This window comes from Diorhabda sublineata, chromosome 6 (genome assembly GCF_026230105.1).
Source record: "Diorhabda sublineata isolate icDioSubl1.1 chromosome 6, icDioSubl1.1, whole genome shotgun sequence".
NCBI classification, from domain to species: domain Eukaryota; kingdom Metazoa; phylum Arthropoda; class Insecta; order Coleoptera; family Chrysomelidae; genus Diorhabda; species Diorhabda sublineata.
This window is the reverse complement of record NC_079479.1, coordinates 32,239,261-32,264,193: the sequence shown is the minus strand read 5'-3', so window position 1 is coordinate 32,264,193 and position 24,933 is coordinate 32,239,261. Positions and strand designations below refer to the sequence as shown.

The 24,933-nt window shown below is 30.5% G+C and overlaps 1 protein-coding gene across 1 annotated transcript; it reads right to left on the bottom strand.

The window, feature by feature from the left end:
• Positions 1-1,787: 1,787 nt before the first annotated feature.
• Positions 1,788-16,808, bottom strand: LOC130445457 (equilibrative nucleoside transporter 3-like). The gene is made up of 8 exons (XM_056781075.1): positions 16,691-16,808; positions 15,156-15,322; positions 14,618-14,870; positions 13,217-13,267; positions 11,435-11,869; positions 10,703-10,791; positions 7,948-8,144; positions 1,788-1,960 (listed from the first exon to the last, which is right to left on the bottom strand). Exons 1-8 carry the CDS (start codon positions 16,725-16,727, stop codon positions 1,855-1,857), a joined length of 1,335 nt encoding a protein of 444 aa, XP_056637053.1. The 5' UTR covers positions 16,728-16,808; the 3' UTR covers positions 1,788-1,854.
• Between the last annotated feature and the right edge of the window lie 8,125 nt (positions 16,809-24,933).

Below are 24,933 nucleotides of genomic sequence, written 5' to 3'. Positions count from 1 at the left end.
AGTTACGGAGGTTTGCAACTTTTATATTTTCTTGCATCTTAGCATAAAAATAGCTCATTAGGCCTTTCCATAGAAATTGAATTTGAAAAAAACGGGTAAAAATTGCCATTTCGACTTATTTAGGTCATCAAAATATGACTCAAGACTATAATATCAAAAAAGACATTTATGGTCTTGTTTTTATTGCTTTTACTTTGGCAAAATTGCATTGAAAGCTGGACGAATAGTGTTTAATGTAACATATATATGAAAATGTATCAAATCTTAGAAATGAGGAGTATCTGAAAAACATTTTTCCTTTGTTTTTACTCCCAATTGCAAATTAACTCTAAAATAAATGAAAACACGAAAATTATGAAATTTTTTTATTAATTTCAAGTCAAAATAATGTTTGTATGTCATAATTATGTTACTAGAAATGTCTCTAGTATAATAATTTTTTAAACAATATAAATATTCGATTTTGAAAGAATTTTTTTGTTTATACGTACAATTATTAATGAAATTCTAAAATGAATCAAAATGTGATATTTGTAAAAGTTTTTCTATTGAAATCTACTCAGAATAATGTTTATAGATGATAATCATATCACTAAAAATGTCTTGTTTAATGACTACTAATTTTGTGATTTGGATAATAAACAGGGTGTTTCGAAATTCACGCAACAAAATTCAGGAGGTGATTGCTTAAATGAAATTGAAATGGGTCTTTCCTATAACAAAATTTTCTCAGCTTACCCTTTTCCTAGATATCACCTTTAAAAAGTGGTGACTCAAATTGAATTTTGATTTAAGTTAAGTTTCGTGCACTCGCAAAGAACAAATCACGATTATTTTTTTTAAAATCCTGTTACATTATACGGGGATGAATATAGCAACCCTTACTTTATATGTATTTTTTAATAAATTGTGTGCAATGAAGGTGTGATAAGATTTCATAAGAAATGCTTAAAAGTTAGGGTTGTTGAGTTCATCCCCCGTATACTGTAACAAGAATATTGAAAAAAATACCCGTAGTTAGTCCCTTGCAAGTGCACTAAAATGACAAAAGTTTCTAGCATTACTAAAATTTCACAACAAAAACTCAATTTTAGTTACCTCCTTTTAAGGTGGAAAGGGGTAGGCTGAGGAAACTTTGTTTTGAGAAAGATCCATCTCAATTTCATACGAGCAATAACCCGAATTTTGTCGCTTGAATTTAGATATGTGTACCCCAATTTCCCCTATTTTAAAGAATTGATGTTGACGCTGTCGCGACGCAGTGCATTACGATTACTATCGTCGGGACGCTTGTCCTACATATGTAGAACAAAACACAATTATTGTCGGATATAATGCATGATCATGGACTGTTTTGTCCCTCTTGTTTGTGGGCTATTACTGCAGATACATAATCCATTGATTTTGAACAATTATACAGGACGTCCAAATCTACGAATAAGAATTTTCTGTTCTCTGTTTTCATCATCTTCTATTCATTAATATCACTGACATTTTAAATAATATCAATTTTCCAATTTAAATCAACCTATTAAAAAAATGATCCCCCCTTATAAATTAGATTCAATTTCTATTATAGGTACTTATAGTCGAGCCCAACAAAAGTTAGATAAAGTTTGTTTTTCTTTTTCCTTCATACAGAAAGAGGAATATACATGGAAAAATGAGGAATCTGTAAACAGATGTACCGATTCAATACAGTTTAACAAGAATAGAAACTGTTCGGCCATGTTTTACAGTATTTAATGACATCTGGTACCTAATAAAGGTTTTAAGGTTCGATCAAATTTAGTACAAAACTCTTTTATTTCATAATTTAAAATATAATCCATGGGTTGAATGAAGAACTTTTGCTCAAAGCAATCTAACCATCAGTACACCATTTGCTGTATTCGCAGCTGAAGTTAGCGATGCTACCAGGCCTAAAAGTTTCAGCCCAAGTTCTGGCTTGTCTGTTAAACTGAAAAAAATGGAAATTATCGGTTAATTAAGTCAAAATAAAAACGAGAACTATTTTTTTTCCAAATTCGATTTATGTATTCGTGGTTGTACCAATAGATTCATCACAGAAAGCAATCTGCTATATTTACAGTCTGTTTTTTATTTTGGTATACAGCTGTCTGTGTTAAGATTTTGATTTTTTTCTGGTTAGGTTTATGAACGAAAACATATAGTATCTGATAGCGACCAATTAGGACTATTTTCTATACTAAAATCTGTAAGAGAATATTTCTAACAGCTGCACAATTTTTGACTACAAAATGTCTCTTTAAATCACTGTGGCAAGTCTTAATAAGGAACATTTGAAGCAACTTTCCAGTAATTATAACACTCAAAATTGGTTTCAGCACCTGAAAATACTTTATTCAGTTTTCAGTGGTTAGTATGCAAGTGTGAGGTCTCATATCCGCAGTTTCTGGTTAGCTATTGACGGATGAATGGTATTTTCGTATCAATTTAGCTACACTAAGCATTATATATTGTGAATTTATAGTTTATAGCGTTCTGACGATTCTTGGATGACCATTATTCCTAGCCTATTTTTGGGGATTTAAAATATTTCGCAGGGTCCACGCTGCTCTAGTTATTTCGATAAGAGATAACGAATCCAGTCATTAAAAGATGTGGATTTTGAATGAGTTATTTGTCTCTTCCTCATATCTTACCCAAATTAACAAATCCATTGAAGTCCTAAGTCATAAGAAAAGATCCCAACAATCCAAAGAAAGCCTCACTGCATTGACTCGGATACGTGCGTGCCCTGAGGGACACTTCAATTTTTATATTGTTTTTGTTCCAAACATCGAGCCTTCAGCATTAGTATAATCTTGTAGGAATCATTAGAGAAGAGACATTCAGTCCAAAAAACTGCGTATCTTCATTCATTTCACTTGTTTAAGGGCGACGACAGTACTTCTAATTGTAAGCCCCCCAAAAAGTTATAGGGTTAACTTATTCTTTTTCTAAGAAATATATCTACAGATTCCCAGAGATATTTTCATACCTTGTCGACTACTGGAGGTCAGTTATCTGTTCGATTCCTCGTGGACCAATCGGACTTTGAAAAAAATGGGATCGTATATGATGAATAGATCCAATTCAAACAATACAAAGAAAATTATCACGAAATTACGGTTACGAATGAATATCTTAAAGATTCCGTCTATGATGATAACATAATTTTTTTCAGTAGTCTATGTCAGATTAATTGTTCTATCTATGAAAAACGCATGCGATTAAAACAATTAAAAAGCTTTGATCTTATGATAGCGAATTTGTTTATCGTTGTACAATTTAACAAAATTTGATTAATTAATTGAAATTAAAATTAAATCTTATCTATGTGGAAAATATTCATTTGTTTTGTAAATAAGTTGATTCAAAGAATTTAGTGATGACCATACATATCCATATATCAATAAATAAATAATTGGTAGTTGAATTACTACGAATACAAAATTTTTTGAAAACACGTGGTTGAATTATTTTGTGATACTGCATGTAAGTCTCTTATTGAATGTGTTTTTCTTCAATTTTCAGCCTTGATTGTAATTTACAAAATATATTTAAATGAAATTTTTGATTTTGTATATTTAATCACCAATATATTTTCAATTTTTATTGTTGTTATTATAATTATGAGTTCCGGAGCTTGTTTCATAAGTTCATTTTGATAATATTTTTTTTATTAGCACCAACATAAAAAAAATTAAGCGTACGTGGGATCGGCAACAAACGTTGGTGTAATAAGTAATTGACAGTATAACAATTAATTCCATTCAATCAAGTAAAATAATTTCAATAAAGAACATTTCTTATAGTCATCAATCTTACAATATGATTAAATTAATAATTATAAATGACCCTGTATAAATATATATGATGATATAACCGTTACGTCTCCGTTACTGATAATCTGTCCCAACTCTGATTTTTTCAAGGTTAAAACCAAATGTTCATTTGCGCTTAAATGATGATGTCGGCTAATCTTAATAATTTTGAATTTGAAACTCTTAACATATTATATTTTCCTAACCGATCTGGTCAGTTATTTATTTAATAATTACTATTTCATACGTGAATAAACAAATCCATGAAGTGATTTTATATATTAATACTTAACGATAAAACCGTCAGGTACATAACCTCAAATAATTTTTTAATAATTTTAATTTTAATAATAATTGAATGCTCAAACTCATTCTAGTTCTACAAACTGGGTAATATAAATTGTCTCATTAATTCTTGAAGAAACAAAATAGATATTTGGTAGGTACTTATCTCTGATTAAATAATGTTTAAACACCTCTACTGGTTATTATTTCTTATTTTCATAAGTTTAGTTTTGTTTTTATTTCAGATTCATACACTCTTCTTTCGACTTTTCAATCAACAACCCTCTTTTTTTAACCGTCAATTTATCCACAAGTGCGTTCATTTCACTCAATATCGCTCCGTTCAAATAATTTTCTCGCTTATAGGTTATTGGCACTCGAATCTATTTTTTCAAAATATCGCTTATAACTTTTATTTTCTGACAATTATTCAATAAGTACCTAAACCTATCTATTATCCACAAATGTATGGGTATGATTTTTGTAGATTCTGTTTTGAAACTTGAGTCCGCTTGACATGATCCAATACAACGTGCAATGCAATGCAAGACGCAATATTTCTTGTTCAAAAGCATATGCAGATGAAGTTCATCTGATTCTTTCATGTTAAATCTTGACTTTATATTTTTTGTGTCATTTGCAATCTAGTTACTTTTGACTTAACAGATCAGATGACTTTCGTAAAACTTCGTTATTTTCATTGTTGAACTAGGTACAAAATATTAGATAAAATTTGAGGTTAGGAATTTGTTTACTTCACTGTTTACAAAGACTTGCATGCAATTTCTTGCACGTTGTATTGCATTATGTCAAGCGGCGTTTATCGATATACTTATATTACAAATCTATTTATAATGATTACATTGGTTTAGAATGTGATTATTTTATAAAGCCTCTTGTTTAATTATGATTGATATTTAAATTATTATTTCATCTTAATATACAAAAAAGCCGTGAGCAGCAGAGCTCCATCACGAAAGTCGAATTTTTCGTCGAATGAAGAATTTAACTAATACACAAACAAATCTTTCCATAAAATGAATTTCTTGGAAATGATATCAATTCTCAATCTTATTTCTTTATATGGAAAATTTGCTATTCTTCAATAACTTTTCATTTCGCAAGTTAAATCTCTCTCTCTTGAATGAAAATTCATAATTTCAATAGACCCGGTGGTCTCGAACCTTCTTTTTCAATTCCAATTGACAACAAATAAAAAATTGTCATAACGACAAGAAATTTCGAAAATGGGAAGTGAAAAAAATCACCCTAGCAACGATCATACTCGTATTATTCATTAAATAGGAGGCGGTCCAGTTCAACAATTACATCGATCAAAATGATTTCGAGTGTTTTGTACTAGAAGAACTGAAGAAGAAAACTGAACTTGAGAAAGACAATTCTTCAGCATCACCCCTACTTGCATGCGAAGTTCGAACCCTCTACTTAAACTTTTTCTGGCCAAAAAATTTTCTTTGAAAAATTCGACTAAAAATTCCGTATTTTTCGTATTACGGGTCTAAATTTAATCGTAAGTGATGTTAAATGTGAGAATTCATAATCTTTTTTTTTCTTGAGAAACATCCCCTATTTTCATCTTAATCCTTGTCTGTTAGTCTTATTCGTAGAATATTTTCCTATTTTTAGTAATAATTTCCGTATATCTACAATTTCCAACTTTTATTTTCTCTTTTCTACATTTTTTTGTTCATCCTCTATAATTTATTCTTATTCAATTCTTTGAAATTTGAAAGAGTTAAGATTTTCAAATAACTATGAACAACGTTACAACTTTGAAAAAAATATAGAGAATCAGAGAAATATTTCAATTTTACGTTATTTTCTCGGCCCATTTCGTAAATTTTCAATTCTATTCTATTCTAAGTAGAAGTTTCACCTTGTGTCTTATCACGTTTAATCTATTTCGTTTTACATAAATTCGACAAAATGGATTTGTAGCAACTAAAATGATTCCATTATCCGTAGAATTGAAGTACCTTTAAATAACGTCTCGATTGTTTTCTGAATTATCTATTGATAAACATGAGTTTTTACTTTCCCTGATCGTGAATCATGTCAAGAAATTTTTAATTATTCATATCAATCAATACAATATCTGTTGGGCTATTATATATTATGCAAGTTTTCATCTTCAAATTAAGGTCGTTGACTATATAGGGAGTCCATTTAAAATTTTCAGAGACCATTTTAATATTTTTAGAAATTGATTAAACATTATTTCTACACTTGACTATTTGAGAAGCTATTCAACTCACAAATTTCTAATATAAAACTTTTTTTTAAAATATTATTACAGAATTATTTGATTATTTAATAAAATTTTTATAAAGGTGCCTGAGCTTATTCAGGATCAAGGGTTTTGTTCTTTCATTATTATTTTATAACCAAAAGATGTACAGAGCAAAGAAAAAAAGTTTGAACATGCCAAGAGCCCAATATATTAAGATTACATATCCCTGCCATAAGATTTTTTAAATAAGTACCTATTTTTCGGTGTAGGTTAAAAATTTTATTTTATTCCAATTTCTTACCAATAAATTTTAGCAATAATACTATTGTAGACTTTTCCATTTACTAAGGAGTCAAAGTTGTATATTCTTAACAGTATAGAACAGTTGCAAAGTGTTCATTTTATCGTGAATTCTAGTGTGATTATGGAAAATTTATAAGAGCCCACGTAAACGCTCAGAAATCGGTTCTTCAACGTTCAATGAAATCATTTACAGACAAACATTCATCTAAAAGTCTGAAATATATTTCCACATTATTTCTACAAGTTAATAAAGAAGAGAAATGTAGCGAGTTATTTCAAATATCAAATCATTTGGAAGAAATGTTCTGCAATCTCCTGCCTCTTTAAAACTTCGTGACATGTTTTGGTTAATCGAAAGGTACTTTTAACTAAGCCTAAGAAATAAATTCTTACTTTACAAAGTAACCATTAAAGCGAATTTGGTGCTATGGAATAAAGTTATGGGGCTCTGCAAGTAATTCCAATATAGATACACTGGAAAGATTTCGATGAAAACTATTAAGACATATTGTTAAAAAAAAACCTAAAAGTCTTCAGTCAGTGCTGAGATCATAAGATACAGCGCAACTTATGTTAGCAGGCTTGGTCTACATCCGATCCATCTGGCCGTTAAAATAAATGTCAAACTAGATAAGAATATTCTAAATATGGTGCCAGATCTCTAACTTAGACTAGAATTTTGAAGGAACAGTAATCGAAGGATCCTTTTCAAGTCGAGGATAGATTTGTTTCAATAATCTATCTACAGGTTTAAATCCACCATCAGGAAAAGGATGCAGACACACATTGGCAGTTTAAACGGTTTTGTTAAAGGTATTTTTTATCCGAACTTTTAGAAAACTTGTCTATAACCAAATGGTTAGAAAAGATAGGCTAAATTCAACTGGTATGGGCAGAGATAAAGGGAAGAGCTCCCAGGAAAAATAATTTATTTAAAATGAACGGTTGTTTTTGCCGGCTGTCAATAATATAGATCCTGAAAACTGGGAAAATTGAGAAGAGAAAATGTGGAAGTTGGACAAATTCCAAATTCCGATTCTGATTGGAATTTTTAAAAAGTAGCACTACTCATACTGGTGGGTTTTTAAATTGAAATTATTATTCAATAGTCAAAGTTTGGTTATATGACAAAATATTCTTAACATACTTTATGGAAAAATTCTGTTAGTAGTTATGGGCAGGTTAATTATGTGAAAATATAAGTGTAGATACACCCGATATATTCCTTATATGTGCATATTAACAAAAATACGTGTAAAACAACAAATAGATACTCACGTTCGAATACTCATAAAAGTAACATTCAATAAAAATCCCATAGTGTATGCAAAAAATGCATGAATTGAGATAAACTGCCAATCGCTACCAAAAACTACTGGTAAATGTCTTGGTTCAGCTCTACAGAACATATAAAATGGTACAAGCGTAACACCTCTGATAAACACCACTGCTATGTACCACCATTTATTGGTATTCTGAAATTAATAAAAAAATCATACGTTGGCGTATACATTTTGGGTATAATTTCAATGAAACCTTGATAGGGAAAACAATTTGGTTGTTTTTAAAAACTGTTCGAAAAGTTGTACCAAAAATTTGGTAATTTTTGATGGAAAAAGGTATATATTTGAAAAATAATGTATTTTAATATTTGGAATCGCAGGAGCTCTGCGGAGGGAGGAATTACATAAAATGAAATGAAACGATATTAATAACACCGAAAACGTTTTAATTATCACAGTACCTGATGCAAAAGCTCATGTTTAATATCGATTTACTGTTATTGGTGAAAAATACATTGAACTTGGTGAAAATTTATATAAAATATAAAAACCAACGACCCACAAATGTCAAAACAGATCTTTTCTTTTGCAGTATAGAAAAGGAAAATACAAAATCCGAGTTGTAGGTATCAATACCTTTTCAAAAATTCCCTAGCAACATATTTGAATTTACCTAATCCAAAAAATTACACTGGGCATACATTTCGACACTCTTCGGCGACTCTAATAGTGGCTTCCGGTAGTGATTTAATTCAACTAAAGAAGCACGTTGGGTGGAAATCCAACACAGTTGGGGAGGGTTACATAGACGACTAAATAAAAAACAAAATTGATTCCGCAGTGAAAATTTTAACGGGGACGACTTAAAGCAACATTGTAAATGCTCACGATCCTATTAACACACCAATAAGTACTAATACAATACAATACAGAGGATGTTATTACTTTAAACTTGTTAAATGTTGCCAATTCAAGTACCAATTCTAATGTAACTTGTTCACTTCAAATAAATAATGCTCACAGGTACTTTTAACAATACTATTACAAAATGAAAAATTGATAAAAGTTTTGTCGAATTTTTTCAAGTCTACGGCCGTAGAAAAAAATTTGTATGAAACTCGTGAGATATATAACTCTTTTCACTCGTAGGAATTGCCGTCAAACTGTCTTACTCGTAAAAAAACTATTACTTTACTCACTTGTTGTATAAATAACTATTTCCTACGACAACTTATGAAAATGATAGATTGCACACTCATTTTTACCTAAGAAAGTAGCTTATTTCACATAAAAAATAACAAAACATGCATGTACTGAAATGATTCTTTTTCTTAAGTTTATATATGGTCTCGGACGATAAAGAGAATACGAGAATACAATTTGAATCTGGCTGTGTGCCGAAAGGCAAAAGGCCAAATTTAAGAAGTTTGAAGAAGTAGACAATATGGTTTTTCGAGGTTATTTTAATAATTATTTAGTTTTTGTTAGGTATCTAATATAGTTACCAAAAAATTATTCTCCTATTGGTTCTTTTTCTGTTCTTTAGTAATATAATATTTCATAATCATTGTTTTCGTTTTTGTCATCCCCACTATTATTACAGTTATATTCTCGTAATCAAAAAATCAATTTTATATTTTTTATGGGGAAACTTTTCTAATTAGTAACAACCAACGTACTTTTTTTCTTTCTAATTTGCTCTGCTGTCTTCCTCGATATCGGGCAGGCTTTTGACAGAGTGTGGCATCAAGGACTGCTATACAAAATTGAAAAACTCTTTCCCGAAACTATTATCTACTTCTGAAATCTTACCTACCCAACAGAACCTTCCAAAAAGTTAATAAAGAAGAGTACGAACTTTTTACTATAGTAGCGTACTAGGTTCGCTACTTTACATATATTACTAAATACCAAAGATCAGTATACAATAACAGGAACTTTCACTGACATTTTCTCTACCAATCAAGAATCACATATACTAAAAAAAAATTCAGGCTCTGAATAGAGCAATTTCAAAAGTCGTTACAAAAATTCACGCTACGTAAGATTACATATCCTACAGTTAAGTTGAATATAGTACAAGAAGATAGTTTTAAATATTTAGGAAACCACCTAGATAAAACTGGAAACATCACATGACTTAAAAAGCAGGATGAGGAGAAAATCTGAAGTCTCATTTGAAAACAAAGTCCTGATCTACAAGTTTGGACATATGAGATTGAGCTGTGGGGTTGCGCTTCCAAATCTAATACAAATATTATTCAGAGATTCCAATCGAAAGTACTCCGACAAACAGTTGATGCTTCATGGTGGGTATCAAATTACACCATTCATATGGACCTGGGAATGCCCACGAAGCTATCCAAAAAAATATATTTTTAACATATTTTGATTTCACGCATTTTTCTTTCAAAATTTACTAGATTGTAGTTGGTATAGATAGTTGGAAGAATAAATATCATTAATTGCTCTAACCTAACCATCAAACATGTTGGATTGAAGGTTTCAATCAAAGAAGATGATAGAGCGTATGTAGAGATAGAAACATAAATGAGATCGATCAGGTGTTTCAAAATAGATTAGTCTATTATTACGATTGCTCCATCAAGCCTTAAGGCGTGTTCCTGCTTGTCCAATATCCAGTAATACAAGTCATTTTCTTTTCAAGTGATTCATAGAATTCGTAAGTGAAAATATTATCAATAAACATTATTATGTAAACATAAATATCATTTATTCATCAAACTTACCGTTATCCTGAAATTTTTAGCTGTAACCCTTCCCAAAATAGATACTACCTCCGGTATAAGAAAAGCTGTCACGGGCGTGAAATACTTTGCTGAAATATAAAAGCTGATTTCATTGTCTGAAGTAAAAAAATATGAACAATTCACTAATAAACTGTAGTATTAGTGAAAAAAAAAATTGAACCATATAATATCGGTCGAGAACACACATTGAATGTTCAAATTAACATGAAAGAATTAGAAAGGGTCTTGAAACAGTGCAGTGATAAAAAAATTAACCGCAACCCGCTCTACTGAAAAATTAGTAGGATACGGGAAACATACAAAGCATCAAAGAATGAGGATAATCATTTAGTTGGCTAGTCAGTGATTGGGGAAACCGTCATAAGAAAGTACCGGCTGCCAAAAGATTGTAATGTAAACACAGACGAAATAAATGCTGTACCTCATGTTCTAGTCTACTACACAATCTGCTCTGATTCACTCAGCCCCTTAAAATTATTCCAACAGATATACACAAGCTGTCTTATCTACGGTCCTTTGTAGGTTGGAATCGAATGCAACGAGTTAGCAGATACAAATATATAATCACAGAAATGTTGACATCAAGACTAGATATAAAATATCCAAAGAAAACTCTGCCAAATTTAACTATCGCGATGTGGGACTGACCATTAGACGGTTAGTGGTTGAATCACACTCATATAATAAAAGTGAAAAAAAAATTAGTCTCACCGGTCCAGGCTGTTTTCTCCGTGTCATTTTCAGAAACAATCAACGTAATTATACCAGGCATTACGAAACTAGAAGACGTCAATAGCCCACACATAATAACTAAACAGGGCCATATCTTTTTAATCAATATTTTACATTCAGACCATTTAAGTTCTTCGGTTTTGTTTTCTTTGACATTGGTTACGTCATAATATTTAAAAACTGGTGTTATTCTACCAACCAATAACAAAATTAACGTTAGACCAATTAATATTGTCCCAGCGGTGAAATAAATTGCACCTGTTATTAAACTTCTATCTGTTACCGATAACGCGATTATTTGTAAAGTTGTTGTTATAACTGTTCCATTTTGTCCAATCAAAAAGAAGAACATATATATGCTGGGTAACTTTGCCATTAAAACGACTGACGACATATGAAATGTGGATGTGCAAGCTGAAAATTTTTAATTTATTAATAGTCTTTCATGAACTTTAAAAAATTACATTTCGCTAAATGGTTCAACCTTTCATGTACTCTAGATGTTTTAGAGGATAATAACACTAAAAACGCCTTATTTTAAAGACAGTTCGAGGTATGAATTACCAAAAAATATATATTGGTGAACAAGGAAAACACATTTTCGAAATCTTAAACAACCAAGCATTTCAATCATAAATAAATTCATAAAATAACAAGAAAAGCTCCAACCAGAAACGAACAATCATTTATAGTCTATTTTGTAGTAAGTCGGGAAATTTCTTACTCAGTAAAAGATATTTGGATAATAATAAAAAGAGGAACAAAGATAAACAGTGACCTTTATTTACTGATGAAATGGATTATAATAAGATAAAATTCCAAGATCTACAAACGGCGCAATCTACAAATAATACCAAGGGACACTAAAATTGAGAAAAATAAAAGACAAAAATTACGCCGAGAATACATGGAAATGTGAATGAAGAAGGCTTCAGAGCTGTAGAACAAATCAACATTGTAAACCGAAACATAAAAAGAACACAAAGGTAGACAGAAAAATTAAAAAAGCAGTCAAAGACAGAAAAAAGATCATAAAAATTATTAAGGAAGAAATGAAAAAGACATGGAAAGATTTCAGACTGAAATACGAAAAAGGCATAGTAATTACGGAGAAAACCAAGTTAAGAAAAGGTGACGAAAATATTTCAAGGTACTCTTTTAAAGACGAAAGGAAGGAGAGAAAAAAAGAATATGAAACGAATAACTAAAGCCAAAAAGGGCAAAATATCAGGACATGATAATGTGTCAAATAAAACGATAAAAGTGCTACTGGAAAGGTATCTATATTATCTAAAAGGATACAGCCCAGAATGTAAAAATTACAAACAACTCTGGAAGAAACTCAGTTTGAATTTTGACCCAACAAAGGGACATTTATACCTGTATTCCGGAGATCTCGAATAAATCTTCGATACAATAACACAATGCTTATTAATGCAATAAAATCCATAAAGTAAATCTATAAAGTATGCCTCTGGAAAATGGAGGAACAGAATTATGATACGATGATGACATGGTCATATTTGCAAAGAACGAATAAACCTTAATGATTAATTTTATATCCATATCAACATATGGCTCCGGAACATGAACAACGAGCGAAGAAAAAACAAAGATCGGAAATGGGTTTAAATCCAGTTACAGTTCAGTATGATTATCACCAACGGTATTGGAAATACCAACAGAGTACATGAAAATATGACCCAAATCCAAAAGTTAATAAAAATTTTATACAAACTGTGAAGAAAATTGTATACTTACCACTATTTATAGTGAATAATCCCATAGTTAACACAAAAAATGAGTTTTGCCCTACAAAGAGAGAGAACATATATTGTAAGCTTCGATTTTTCACTTTTCATATGAAGATCTTCGTATCATTTAACCCAAATTGATCACTAAAGACGTAAGTTTGTTTCTAAGCTCATCATTGGTGTGATTTGTATGAAATAATTATTATCGTCATTATTTTATCAAACGCTGACCGTTACAATTTACATAGATATTATTTGACCACAACTACATCTTTTTTAATTCCATTTCTAGCAATACCTCTTAATTACATTTAAATCTACTTCTCTTGATATCACTTTCTTATTCGAATTCCTTCACATCGTATCTGTATTTTAAGAACAATTTTTCAAAGGAAACGACGACCTCTTCGAAAGGAATTTTGCAAACGGAACAAATCGAATACCCAAAATTTACTACAGGGAAGCTCTATCCGTTGATGTTACAGGTTTCCTTGTGGTGCAAATGATCTTAGTTCACTATTCCTATGGACTCTTTTATAAGACTCAGTTCTTCATAACCAGTGATCTGTCATAAGTAGTTCTGCTAGATGCTACTTCGAAGTAACCTTTAATAAGCTGCTTCAGCTGAGGCAATTAACTTTGATGATGTATTATAGATTTAAATTTAAAAACCAGTCATATTTTGTCAGACTTAGAACTCTTAGAACCCTTTATCATATAGGTTCCATATTTTCTATAAAGTAGTTTGAACTTCAATTTTCTGGACGATTTATACATTTAATTCACTGTAATTCCTTCGCTATCATTGCTGGAGAGAAACTGGGAGCTTCAGTGGTTAGGTCACCATACTATCAACTGTAAAATTTTATGAATCATTCCTGCTTTAAAAGAAAAAAAGCTTTGGTAATTTCTTTTCTGGTGCTGGTACTAAATGAGAGTGTTAGTTCTTCTTCTGTGCTTCTCATCTCTAAAACATTGAACTCAATTTTACTCTTTTGTGAGTATTTAAAAGAAGATTCCAGAAAAGTTTGATTGTCTTCTTGAGCACTGGGTTGGGTATTCTTCATGTATCAGCTATAGGCTAATTTTTGCATAGAACTACGCGTTTTTTTTTATTTTCTATTAAAATTGATATTAAAGTCTATTTTTAAAGAAAAATAGTAAACTAAAACAATAATCAGTGTGATCAGCACGTGAACATACCGGGCGAAACGCGCACGGTCCAAATCAGTGAACCACAAAGAAAAAACCGCATGGTAGAAGAGAACTAAAAAGACATTACAGATTTTACATGCAAACAGACAAATTTTTTTGTATCGCAGTATAGAAAAACAAGTTTTTGATTTTGGTTTTTGGATTTCCATATCAAACAATCAGGAATTCAACTTTTATGTACTTAAGTACTTACATGAATCTGTGTTGATGTATGTGAACGCAGCAAATATTGCAAAATTGGTACACTGCACTGCCAATGCACCAATTGATCGAATAATTGCTGATAATTTATGACCATAAAATAAAGCTAACAATGTGAATATAACGTTCGGTACACTACTAGCCACCATCTGTACTGATTGAAAGTAAGATTGTAACGCCGTTCTGTCTTTTCCGCTTGTCGTTTCTTCATCTAGAGTTGCATTCCGAAATTTGTACATCCAATACTACAAAGTACAATAAAAAGGAAGAAAGGATTTTTATATGAAAAGGAAAGTACTTCATTCTTTAATGGAGGGGTGAGCATATATTATTTTGACCAAAAAAACATGTATTAGAAATTTGAAAGCAGAGGAAGAACGGAAGATAGGAAGGCTTGAGGAAGTATATGCCCCAAAAAAGTTTTTATTTATAAAATATGTACTTTCCTATACTTAAGATTATATGTAATTGAGACTTAATTTAACATGCAGAAAACATAATTAATATATAGATCCTAAATATTTACTCACATTTTGTGCAGTGCTGAAAAAAACCATAGGCATGATGTTCATAAATCCCACAAAGAAGCATAAAATATGCACAATAAATAAGATATCTTTCGGCTCTTTTCCCTTTTCAGAGATGATAGATTTTTTATGTGCTTCATATTTATCGGAGAAAATAGACAAAATAGAAGCTAAAATAGAAAATATCGAAGTTTATCATGCAGAATTGTGAAAAATTCCATAACATTAACAAATTTGGACAAATAAAGCGAATGAATGTTGGTTTAAATAAATGTAGCATCCTGAAAGATATGTGCTAGTTGTAGCCACGAGCATGATTTCGTTATCAATACACAACTGCATTACTTTGCAATTTTGTACAACCTTTCTCAAGAGCAAGATTAAATTTAATTTATTCACAGATAAGCCTCTTGAAATAAAACAATACTCGCATGTTACATTATTTGTTTTCATAAATTGAAAGAGCACACACACAGCTTTAACATGTTCTGGATCCAGGCTGGCGTTCTGGGTCTGAGGTATAGAGGTTAGGAAAGACAAAAATAGAGGCAAACTCACTATATATTAAGATTTAATCAAATTGTTTCCTGTGGTATAAGAAAAGCTTTAAAAATACAACGAAAAGTATGTGTTTTGTTCGGCACTGCAAGAAAAAATGCCAAATAAATCAAACTGAAGAAATGTACGGTAAATATTCAATAATTTATTTGGAAGTCTTTTGAAGATTGTCGTAAAAAAACTATCACATACATAGAATTCGCGAAAAAACGCCTTAATAGAAGCAACCCTGAATCATCTATTTGTACTTAGCATTTTATACAAGGTTGATAAAGGATAGGTTGCCCAATAACTTGTACGCTTTTACGCGTGACGTTATCTGTTAAAAGCCGATATATTAGAACATAGATATGGCACGGTTTTTGTTGATTTGTTCGATCTCTTTTTAAGATAAATATAAAACTGGATGTTTATAATCAGAATAAAAAGATATTTTAAAATTTCCAATGGTATACAAGGTGTTAAGGTATTAAATTCAAAATCAACTAAACACTACTTATAGTATAAAAAAAATCGACCAAAACAATGGATGCAGAGCAAGAGTTTACCACAAATCGAACGTAAACACTGTTTCTTCTTCGCAACGTAGTGACGTAACGGCTTCCTCCAATCGTCGTTGCATCCACGTTATCGGGCAACCTATTCATTATCAACCTTGCATTTGATGTACGTCAACGAACGCATATTTGAACAACCCCTTGGCATGTGCCTAATAATACGGCACAACCAATTAAAATTAAACACTACTAAGAGAATTGAATAAAAAAGAAAGCATTTTTCTCATCATCTTATTCCCAAGCAACAACATCTCAAAATGAAAATAATTCGAAGAAATTTATTAAATTATGTGGCGTTTTCCAATAATTCAAATGATCGAAAGATTAACGATCTTGATCATCGAGTATACATACTCAAGGAATAAAGATCACTGAGAAAAATAAATGTAATGAAACTCTCTTTCTACAAAAAAGTTAACTCACCTTTTCTTGAAATTTCGATGTCATCTAAAACCGACATCTTATTATCACTAGACTGAAATTTGATTTTACATCAAAATTATATAATATTCCCCATTGAATATTTGGTTCTAGATATCAGATATCTTGAGTATTGACTCATTTAAAACATTTTATCAGTTAATCAATCAATTATTATAATAAGTTCTAATAAGTATTTTTTTTTAAATTAATTTTCTAATCTATCACAATAAGTTCTTCATTCATTTCCTTTCATTTCACCATCCAGGATTTCATGCAAAAAATTCAGTGAGTGAGTAGGTGACGTGAAGATAAAAAATTTTTTTCATACGACCCCTCGTTTCTGAGTTATAGGCATTTAAAGTTGCAAATCAGAAATTATATTTTAAGTATATTTTCTAAATTATACATTCGAGGATTATGAATTTTTAATAAATGATTTTGTATGTCTATATAGTGTATTTGATGGAATAAATGATTCTACGCCATTATCTGAAGTCCAGGGGCGGCGCATGCCCAATGGTTAACAATCTTTTACAACGAAAATGAATTTTTTAATAGATTTATCAACAAAAACGTACTCTGTTAAGCTTCCTAAATATTTGATAATATGTTATTCACAAAAATAAATCCCCTATTAGTACTCGCAACGCCAATGATGAGAGTTATTGAAACATTCCCATATCTCCCAAATAAACGATGATTTTTACTTTTTTCAAGTATCCCAAATTATAAAATCGGATGTTTTTTCCAAGTAATTAAGACTTCAATGTTGAAAAGATAAATCGTCATCACCATTTACGTTATCGACAAACATATACAAATAATATTCATTTCATATGCACAGCATCGGATTTACTTTAATTCATTTAATTCTACGGATAATAAATATCCTTTTTATATACTATATTAAATTAACATTTTAATCAAACATATGTTGATATTCTCCATCAACAATATATGATACTAAATGTACAATTATAGGTTCACTGTTGGAAGGATTAATTTAATTAATATGACATATTCAATCAAAATAATCTACAAATATGAAATTTTTGTATGGGAATAAATACGTATTGAGTCATATCGATATATAATTTCAATATGTGATATTTAATTCTATGTTTACATTGCCAGGAATTGATTAATATTATGCTATAGATTCTCAGTAAATAGTCACTCACTTAATGATACCGTGTAGGTAAAAAAATGTTTAAGTTCGTTGCAATAAAAAATAACGCAGATTACATTTCATAAGCTGAAGCGATATCAAGATAAGAATAGATAATTAATCATTGGTATGTAGCAAAGGATTAAGTATTTATATGCGTGTTGATGTTTAGAATGAATTAACCACCCCTGGTTATTGTCGTCGCTTGACATTATGCAAGTCACTTGCAATTGCATCATGGCTACCACTAATAAAAATTCAATTAGTGAATCAAACAAATACCTAAAATTTGCTTCAATATTTTCTGACCGGCTTAAAAATGATGATAACGAAACTAACTAAGTAAATAACGAAGTGAAAATGTGGTCGGTGGATTACTGTCAATAACTGATGGTTGTTGCTAAGCTAAAAGTAATTAGATTTCTCCCTAGAACCGAAGATGTTACAAGTACGAGATCATGCAAGAAACCATCAGCTTAGCTACATCTGCGCAAGCTCATAATGGAATTTTGGAGGTAAAATTCCTATCCGAAATACTGAGAGCAAATCCGTTCAAAAGAATTCAAAGTCAGATCTTATGGCACAATTGTAAAACCAGCAGTACCATATGCATCAGAAACATGGGCGCTGACAAAAAAAGATGAGAATACACTGGTAATATTAGAAAAAGAAAAGTCTTTGGGAAAATATAAGGCAGTGTCAAAATATGGAGAAGAAATACGAACAGAGAACTAGTGATATTATTCTAGAAGCCTAAAATAACACAAATAGAGCACAAATAACAACATAGCCAGATTACCACAGCATTGTGGAAATGGTGCTAGCGTTCCAGATCTAATCGCTTCGTGGTCTCGAGTAAGAGTGAATTGTAATGAAAGTGTAAATATGGATCAAAGAGCAGGTAGTAAGAAAGTTTTGGACTTTGATAAAGTCAGGTATATTTGAGAGGATTAATTTAATTGGATGCCATTTGGACATTGAGAAGATTGGGTAAGGTTACATGGAATTTCCTGACTCAGGTATCAGTCAGTCAGAGGTGGACTGATTATCGATTTATTTAGGAGAGTTTTGATGGGAGGAATGTCTATCTGTATTGAGTATTTTTAAATGTAAGATCACATAGAGTAATCGTCACATAGCTTTTTATCATCAAAATATATTACTGAAGAAGAGATTCTGATAAATTGTCAGTTCTTATAAAAATGATTGCAATATAGTCTAGACAACGGGTTAATGCAGATTGACGTAGTGATCAAAATAAATCGGTTTGGTACGATTGATAGTAGGAAAAACGAAGCTCTCCAAATTCAATATTAATAATTTCCAATGGACATAATAATATATAAATAAATATATATAAAAAACATTGTGTTAGTTTCATTAAAGTTCGAAGAATCCATACGAATGGAAAAAAAGCCAAAAAATAGGTTAAAAAATAGATGGTTGGACGGTGTCAGAGGAACTATTTGCTTTACAGTGCTATAAGTCAAGTGACAGAATGCTATGTAGCTCCAACAAATCATTAGAATCATATTTTACCAATTTTCAAATTGTTATGCGCATTTATTTATCTCTCATGATCATTAAATATATTGGCGTACGTCAATTTTCGATATTAAAGCGCAAAAAAATGAAATAAATAACAATTTGAGTCAAAAAGGTATGAATGATATCGCTTATATGAATATAGAATACGATTTGGACAAAGAAATTGATAACAATGATATTATTTCTAGATTTAACCACATGAAATATATAAACATTATTTTGTAAAAGTTCAGAATTAATAAAAACTTAAAGACGGGCGCCAACTCGGGATTTTAATACCCGCCATAAAATTTTAACTTATGTTATAATGTGCAAAATCGTGATCTTGGTTGTCATGAAGATTAGATAACTTGTGATGGAAGATTATGCAGCTCGGGATTTTAATTATTAAATAAAAAACAGAAATAAAATGTATATTATATATTTACAGTGAATTTCAGTTGTTCCAAATCACATTTTGTATCTACAAGAGGCCTGTTTCACAAATTCATATTCTGCTATTTTATTTATCTTACCTTGATTCGGTACTAATTTCTAGGTAATATTTTTAATGACTGAGTTTTATGTACTCAATTTACCTTTTCGTTTACCTGAAATATCCTCAAGTCAAGTCGAGTTAGCGCATCCTTATCTCAATGGATTAAAAATCGTCAGTTGTAGCGCACCCAATATTAAAATTCATCAAATTTAACGTAATATGATATACTTTTAATTAAATATAAACAATAAATGAAAACAATTATTTGTTTTCATCATGAGATATCAAATGTTATTTTCTCATCAAAATTATTCTGTTATCGGGAAATTCAAACTATTATTATATAATTATGATATTGTATTTTACTAATTTATATTTAACAAAGAATTTGCTCGCTTAGTCCGGCTCTGATTTCAGCCTTAGACCTTTTTTTCACACACTAATAGCAGTAGAAATGTTTATTTTTGGTAAATTGAGTTATTTACGATATAAAATGTTTTATCAATCTATCAAATAGTATTATATTGTTACAGGGCCGGATTAAGCTAGAGGCTTGGGGGGGCTATAGCCCCGGGCCCCGGGTCCAAGAGGGCCCCATCATTTGGAAATCATTCTGTATTTTTTGATGTGTTGATACCACAAATCTAACGTATTGATATTATTTTGTGAATTTTTCCGGGTTTTCGAATTCCTTAAGGGGGCCCGTCATTATTTTAGCTCCGGGCCTTATAAATCTTAATCCGGCCCTGTATTGTTACAAAAATTAGAATAACTGCGACCATATTTTTCATTTCACATATATATATATATATATATATATATATATATATATATATATATATATATATATATATATATATATATATATATATATATATATATATATATATATATATATATATATATATATATATATATACTTCGCATTTCAGCGTCTCGAAAGCTATTTAATTACATCAAGTCTGTCGGGGATGTGGACTCCGAATAAGTGTCTTTGATGTATCATCCTTAGTGTTTGTACACGGCGACATGAATCTTACATGAGCAAGACGCCGATGGGCCTTTGTGCCAACATTGCTTCTCCATATCCTGGTGGATGTTTCCCTGTATATATGAGAGAAATGTTTACGGACTTATCCTTGTTTACTGATGGAACTGTGTAGCCGCCCCTTTGGGTATATTGGATTTGTTGGAGTATGAGTTGATTTAGGTACGTGTTGAAATAACATTGCCGATGTATTCGTGAATATCCATTTTGTTCAATCACGTCAGATGGATAATATCAATATGATAAATAAAAATTACCATACCCACTCGAGCCTTTTTGATCTACTATACTATATGAGCTATACAGAAAGAGGGAAAATTTCTCTAATGCGTTTCAATAGACAATCTTCATATTAACAGCTCAAGGAAATGGGAGCTAATTATGGCTCCTCACTTGTTAAGCCTATCTCTGTAAATAAAAGTAATAGCAGAAATCTTTAAACAACTAATTTTGTAAAAACTTAAAATATCTACAACTGACTAACATTTTCTAAACTTCGAAAACAAAAGAAATTTCTTATTAATTTCTTTGATCTTTATATATGTATCCCAAGTAGTTGTTGGAAATGTTGAAAGTAAAGAATTTATCTTCAATTCCACCACGCGTACTACTAGTACTAGCCAATTTACTATTACTAACTATATTTCTATGTAACTAATCTACCTATTCCATTACTGTTTTTTTAACCAGTATGTATTTTGATAACTTAATGACTGTACCATCATGAACATTATTGTTTAATGAACTCCTTTACTTCAACACGATGCATTATATACAAGGATTGTTTTTTATCAACTCCAATTGCACATTATGATGACCAGGATGCGCATTTTCCCGGATCAATCGTTCTGTTGGCGATTTTAGCAGGCCATAAACCTCATAAACAATGGCACAGTTTCAACATAGAGCTATTCAAAACAAACGAAGAGACATGCTGGCTGAAATTGTATCAGCAACTTCAATGATACATACAGTCATCGCCCAACATTTGATGATTTTTATAAATTCCATGAAATGACTCGGAGGGTGGTACTTCCAAACTGATGTGGAGCTAGAAGAAACCGTCACAATTGATTTACAATCATTGGCGTCCACATTTTATGAAGAGAATATTGTTCACATAAATGACAAATGCCTTAATCCTCAACATGATTATGTAGAGAAATAAGATGTACCTTACTTTTGGTAATAAAATATTTCTTGTATATCCACCAGTTTTTTCTTTATAGACTATTCGTTGAAATAAAGCAACCCTCGTATATTGTGGTCGGAATTGTAACCCTGTATATTTATTTCTAGATTTCTTTCTATCCCGCATCTGACAGTTCGTTATCCAGTAATTTTCCTTATCATAAATTAAATTATTTATTTTTCTAACAAGACTTTTCGATACCTCGTTATTAGTATTGAATTGTTAACATATTATGCTATGTTTTGATTTATTTCCATATATATTGTGAATTAGTTTCCACAATAAAAATATTCTTTTGTACAATTTATCTACTGATTTCCTCCTATTCGAAAAAACAGAATCCTCGAATAAATACTTCTTAATGTAACGATCCCACGCAAATTAAATAAACTCTTGCTTTCGCTCTTGCTCTAAGAAGAAAATATTTACACAATAGTCCCGATAAATTTTAATTAAAAAGAACGTTACTGGATTACGTTTTTCTGATATGTAGTTTATTTGATCGATTCTTTAGACCGAATTCTGACATCGTCAGAACCTATGAATACAAAGTAGCTGATAGAAAATATTTATACTCCAACTCACTCCTTTTAGCGCCGTCAGCACTTGAGGAGTAGTGTTTCACTTCTTTTATGAGCCGATTCGACCGAATTTTTATTCCAGGTTTACAAATATTCAACTTAATAGCATAACCACACTTTTTTGTGCGTTTAAAAAATTATCTTTTTATTACATTTTTATAATTGATTACATTTCCTCGGAATTAGCTTTTTATGGTGCAAGAACATTCTTTGTTCTCTCATGCAATGAATTAAACTTTCTTTTCTCAGTTTAATGAGCTTGTTTAGATCATAGCTCCTTATAAAGAGTAACAGCTGCTATTGGAAAGCTGTTTTTATCTGTTTTCTAGAGTGGATCAATCCGAATTTTCTCTTTACTTATTTCTACTATAGAGTTTTTCACTTTGTGTAGCATCTTTCCAATCTCTCACTATTCCTTTCCAATTCATAGCCCCTAGTACTTTTAGTTTTTCGACTATTTGATATTACTATCTGGTCTTCCTCTTGGTCTATTGTTTATCGGTCTCCAATACATAATTTTCATTTACCAGGGCGAGTTGTCTTGTCCTTGTATCTATATATCCCAACCATCTTAGTTTCCGCAATTTTACTTAGTTTACTAGTTCCCTATATCGATCTGGTTATTATATTGGCACAAAAACCCTTCTCTTTTTATAATTATCAGTTTTTTCCGACTTTCTGTGTTAGGTTCATTACCTTAGCTTCATAAATTATTGTTGGCCTTTCTATTGTATTCTAAATTCTTTTCTGGTATTTTTATCTTTCAATAAAGACTGTTATTTGCACTATACTTTATTATCTGCTTTGATTGTTTCATTTATCTCTATACCTCTTTCATTATTCCTATCTATCAGGTATTTGAATGTACCTATATATTATTTCAAAACTATATTGTCCTATTTATATTTCTGTCTGATTTTTCATATCTCATTTCACATAATTATTGTTTGTTTCTACTTTGTAAATGATTAGTTCTCTGGATTCTGCTTCGTTAGTTATCTTTGCTAGTGCTTTTTCAAAACTTCCTCTGAGCTTTCCGAAAGAAGAATTAAAGAAAAGAAATTCAAAAGTATTTCACTGTAATTGTCAAATTTGTTGTTGTAAGTTATTTTTTTTAAATAAATTGATAAAATATTTTTCTTTATACTATTGCATTTTTTATTAGAACCAAATCAGCATCTATTTCATTGAATCTTCAAAATTATTACTTGTTTATCAGTTATATGGGAAATATCAAAAATATAAATATACTTTTATCAAATATTCTTCGGGTAAATTGATTTCTGAAAAGTTTGCAACAATTGATTTACCTTTTATTACTACTTTTAAGCTGTGAAAAAGTGGTAGGTGTTAAATTATTAGAGACATATAAAAAGAACCGTAAATTTTGTAGATTCTTCAAATAGTCACTAACACTCCGGTTTTATGTTTGTTGGAGAGGAGATCTGTTCAAAATTTTAGTTTTCTGAAAGGAGACTGGTATCTTATTCTTCTTTTTTCCCCCTTCTACATTTTTTTCTTACAAGTTAGCTGTTATTTCCTTCCACAGCTCCCTTTATTAGAGTTCCCCATTCATAAGTCTTCATCTAGCATCGTAGTTCAAATGTTTGTGTCCTATCTTAGAATTGCTCATTCTCTACGTCTTCTCTTATTTCGGTATTGATTTCAGCCACCTGTGCTCTGGCATTACCGTTGCAGACCTCTGCTATCCTATTACCTACCTACTCCACGTTCAAAATTAGTTAAGGGCTCATTATTTTACAATGCAAAAATAGTGTACAATCACTTGCCAATTGAAATCAAATCGATATAATCTTTTCCGGCATTCCGCAATAATTTGAGGACTTATTTACTGGAAAGTGTCATCTACTCTGTAAACGACTTCTATTCTAATAATGATATTTAATTCCGGGCATGCTGCAATCTAGTTTATTTTTGCTATGGACTTATAAACTAATTATTACCTATAATTTTGTTATTCATTGTGATTTTATTCTGTATATTGAAATTTTATTTTGTTTTAATCTTGATTTAGTTATTTTTATGTTTGTTTTTTAGTTTTAGCAAGCTTTTGTAACAATTTTTTAACAAAAAAGTATTTCAATCTCTTTCTTATTGTTGTAGTCATTAATCAAATTTCTGCTCCATGTAATTAAATGTATTCTGTAAGTGAATGGATTGATTTTGTTGTTTGTATTCGTTGGTAAATCAAGTTATCTTTATATCAG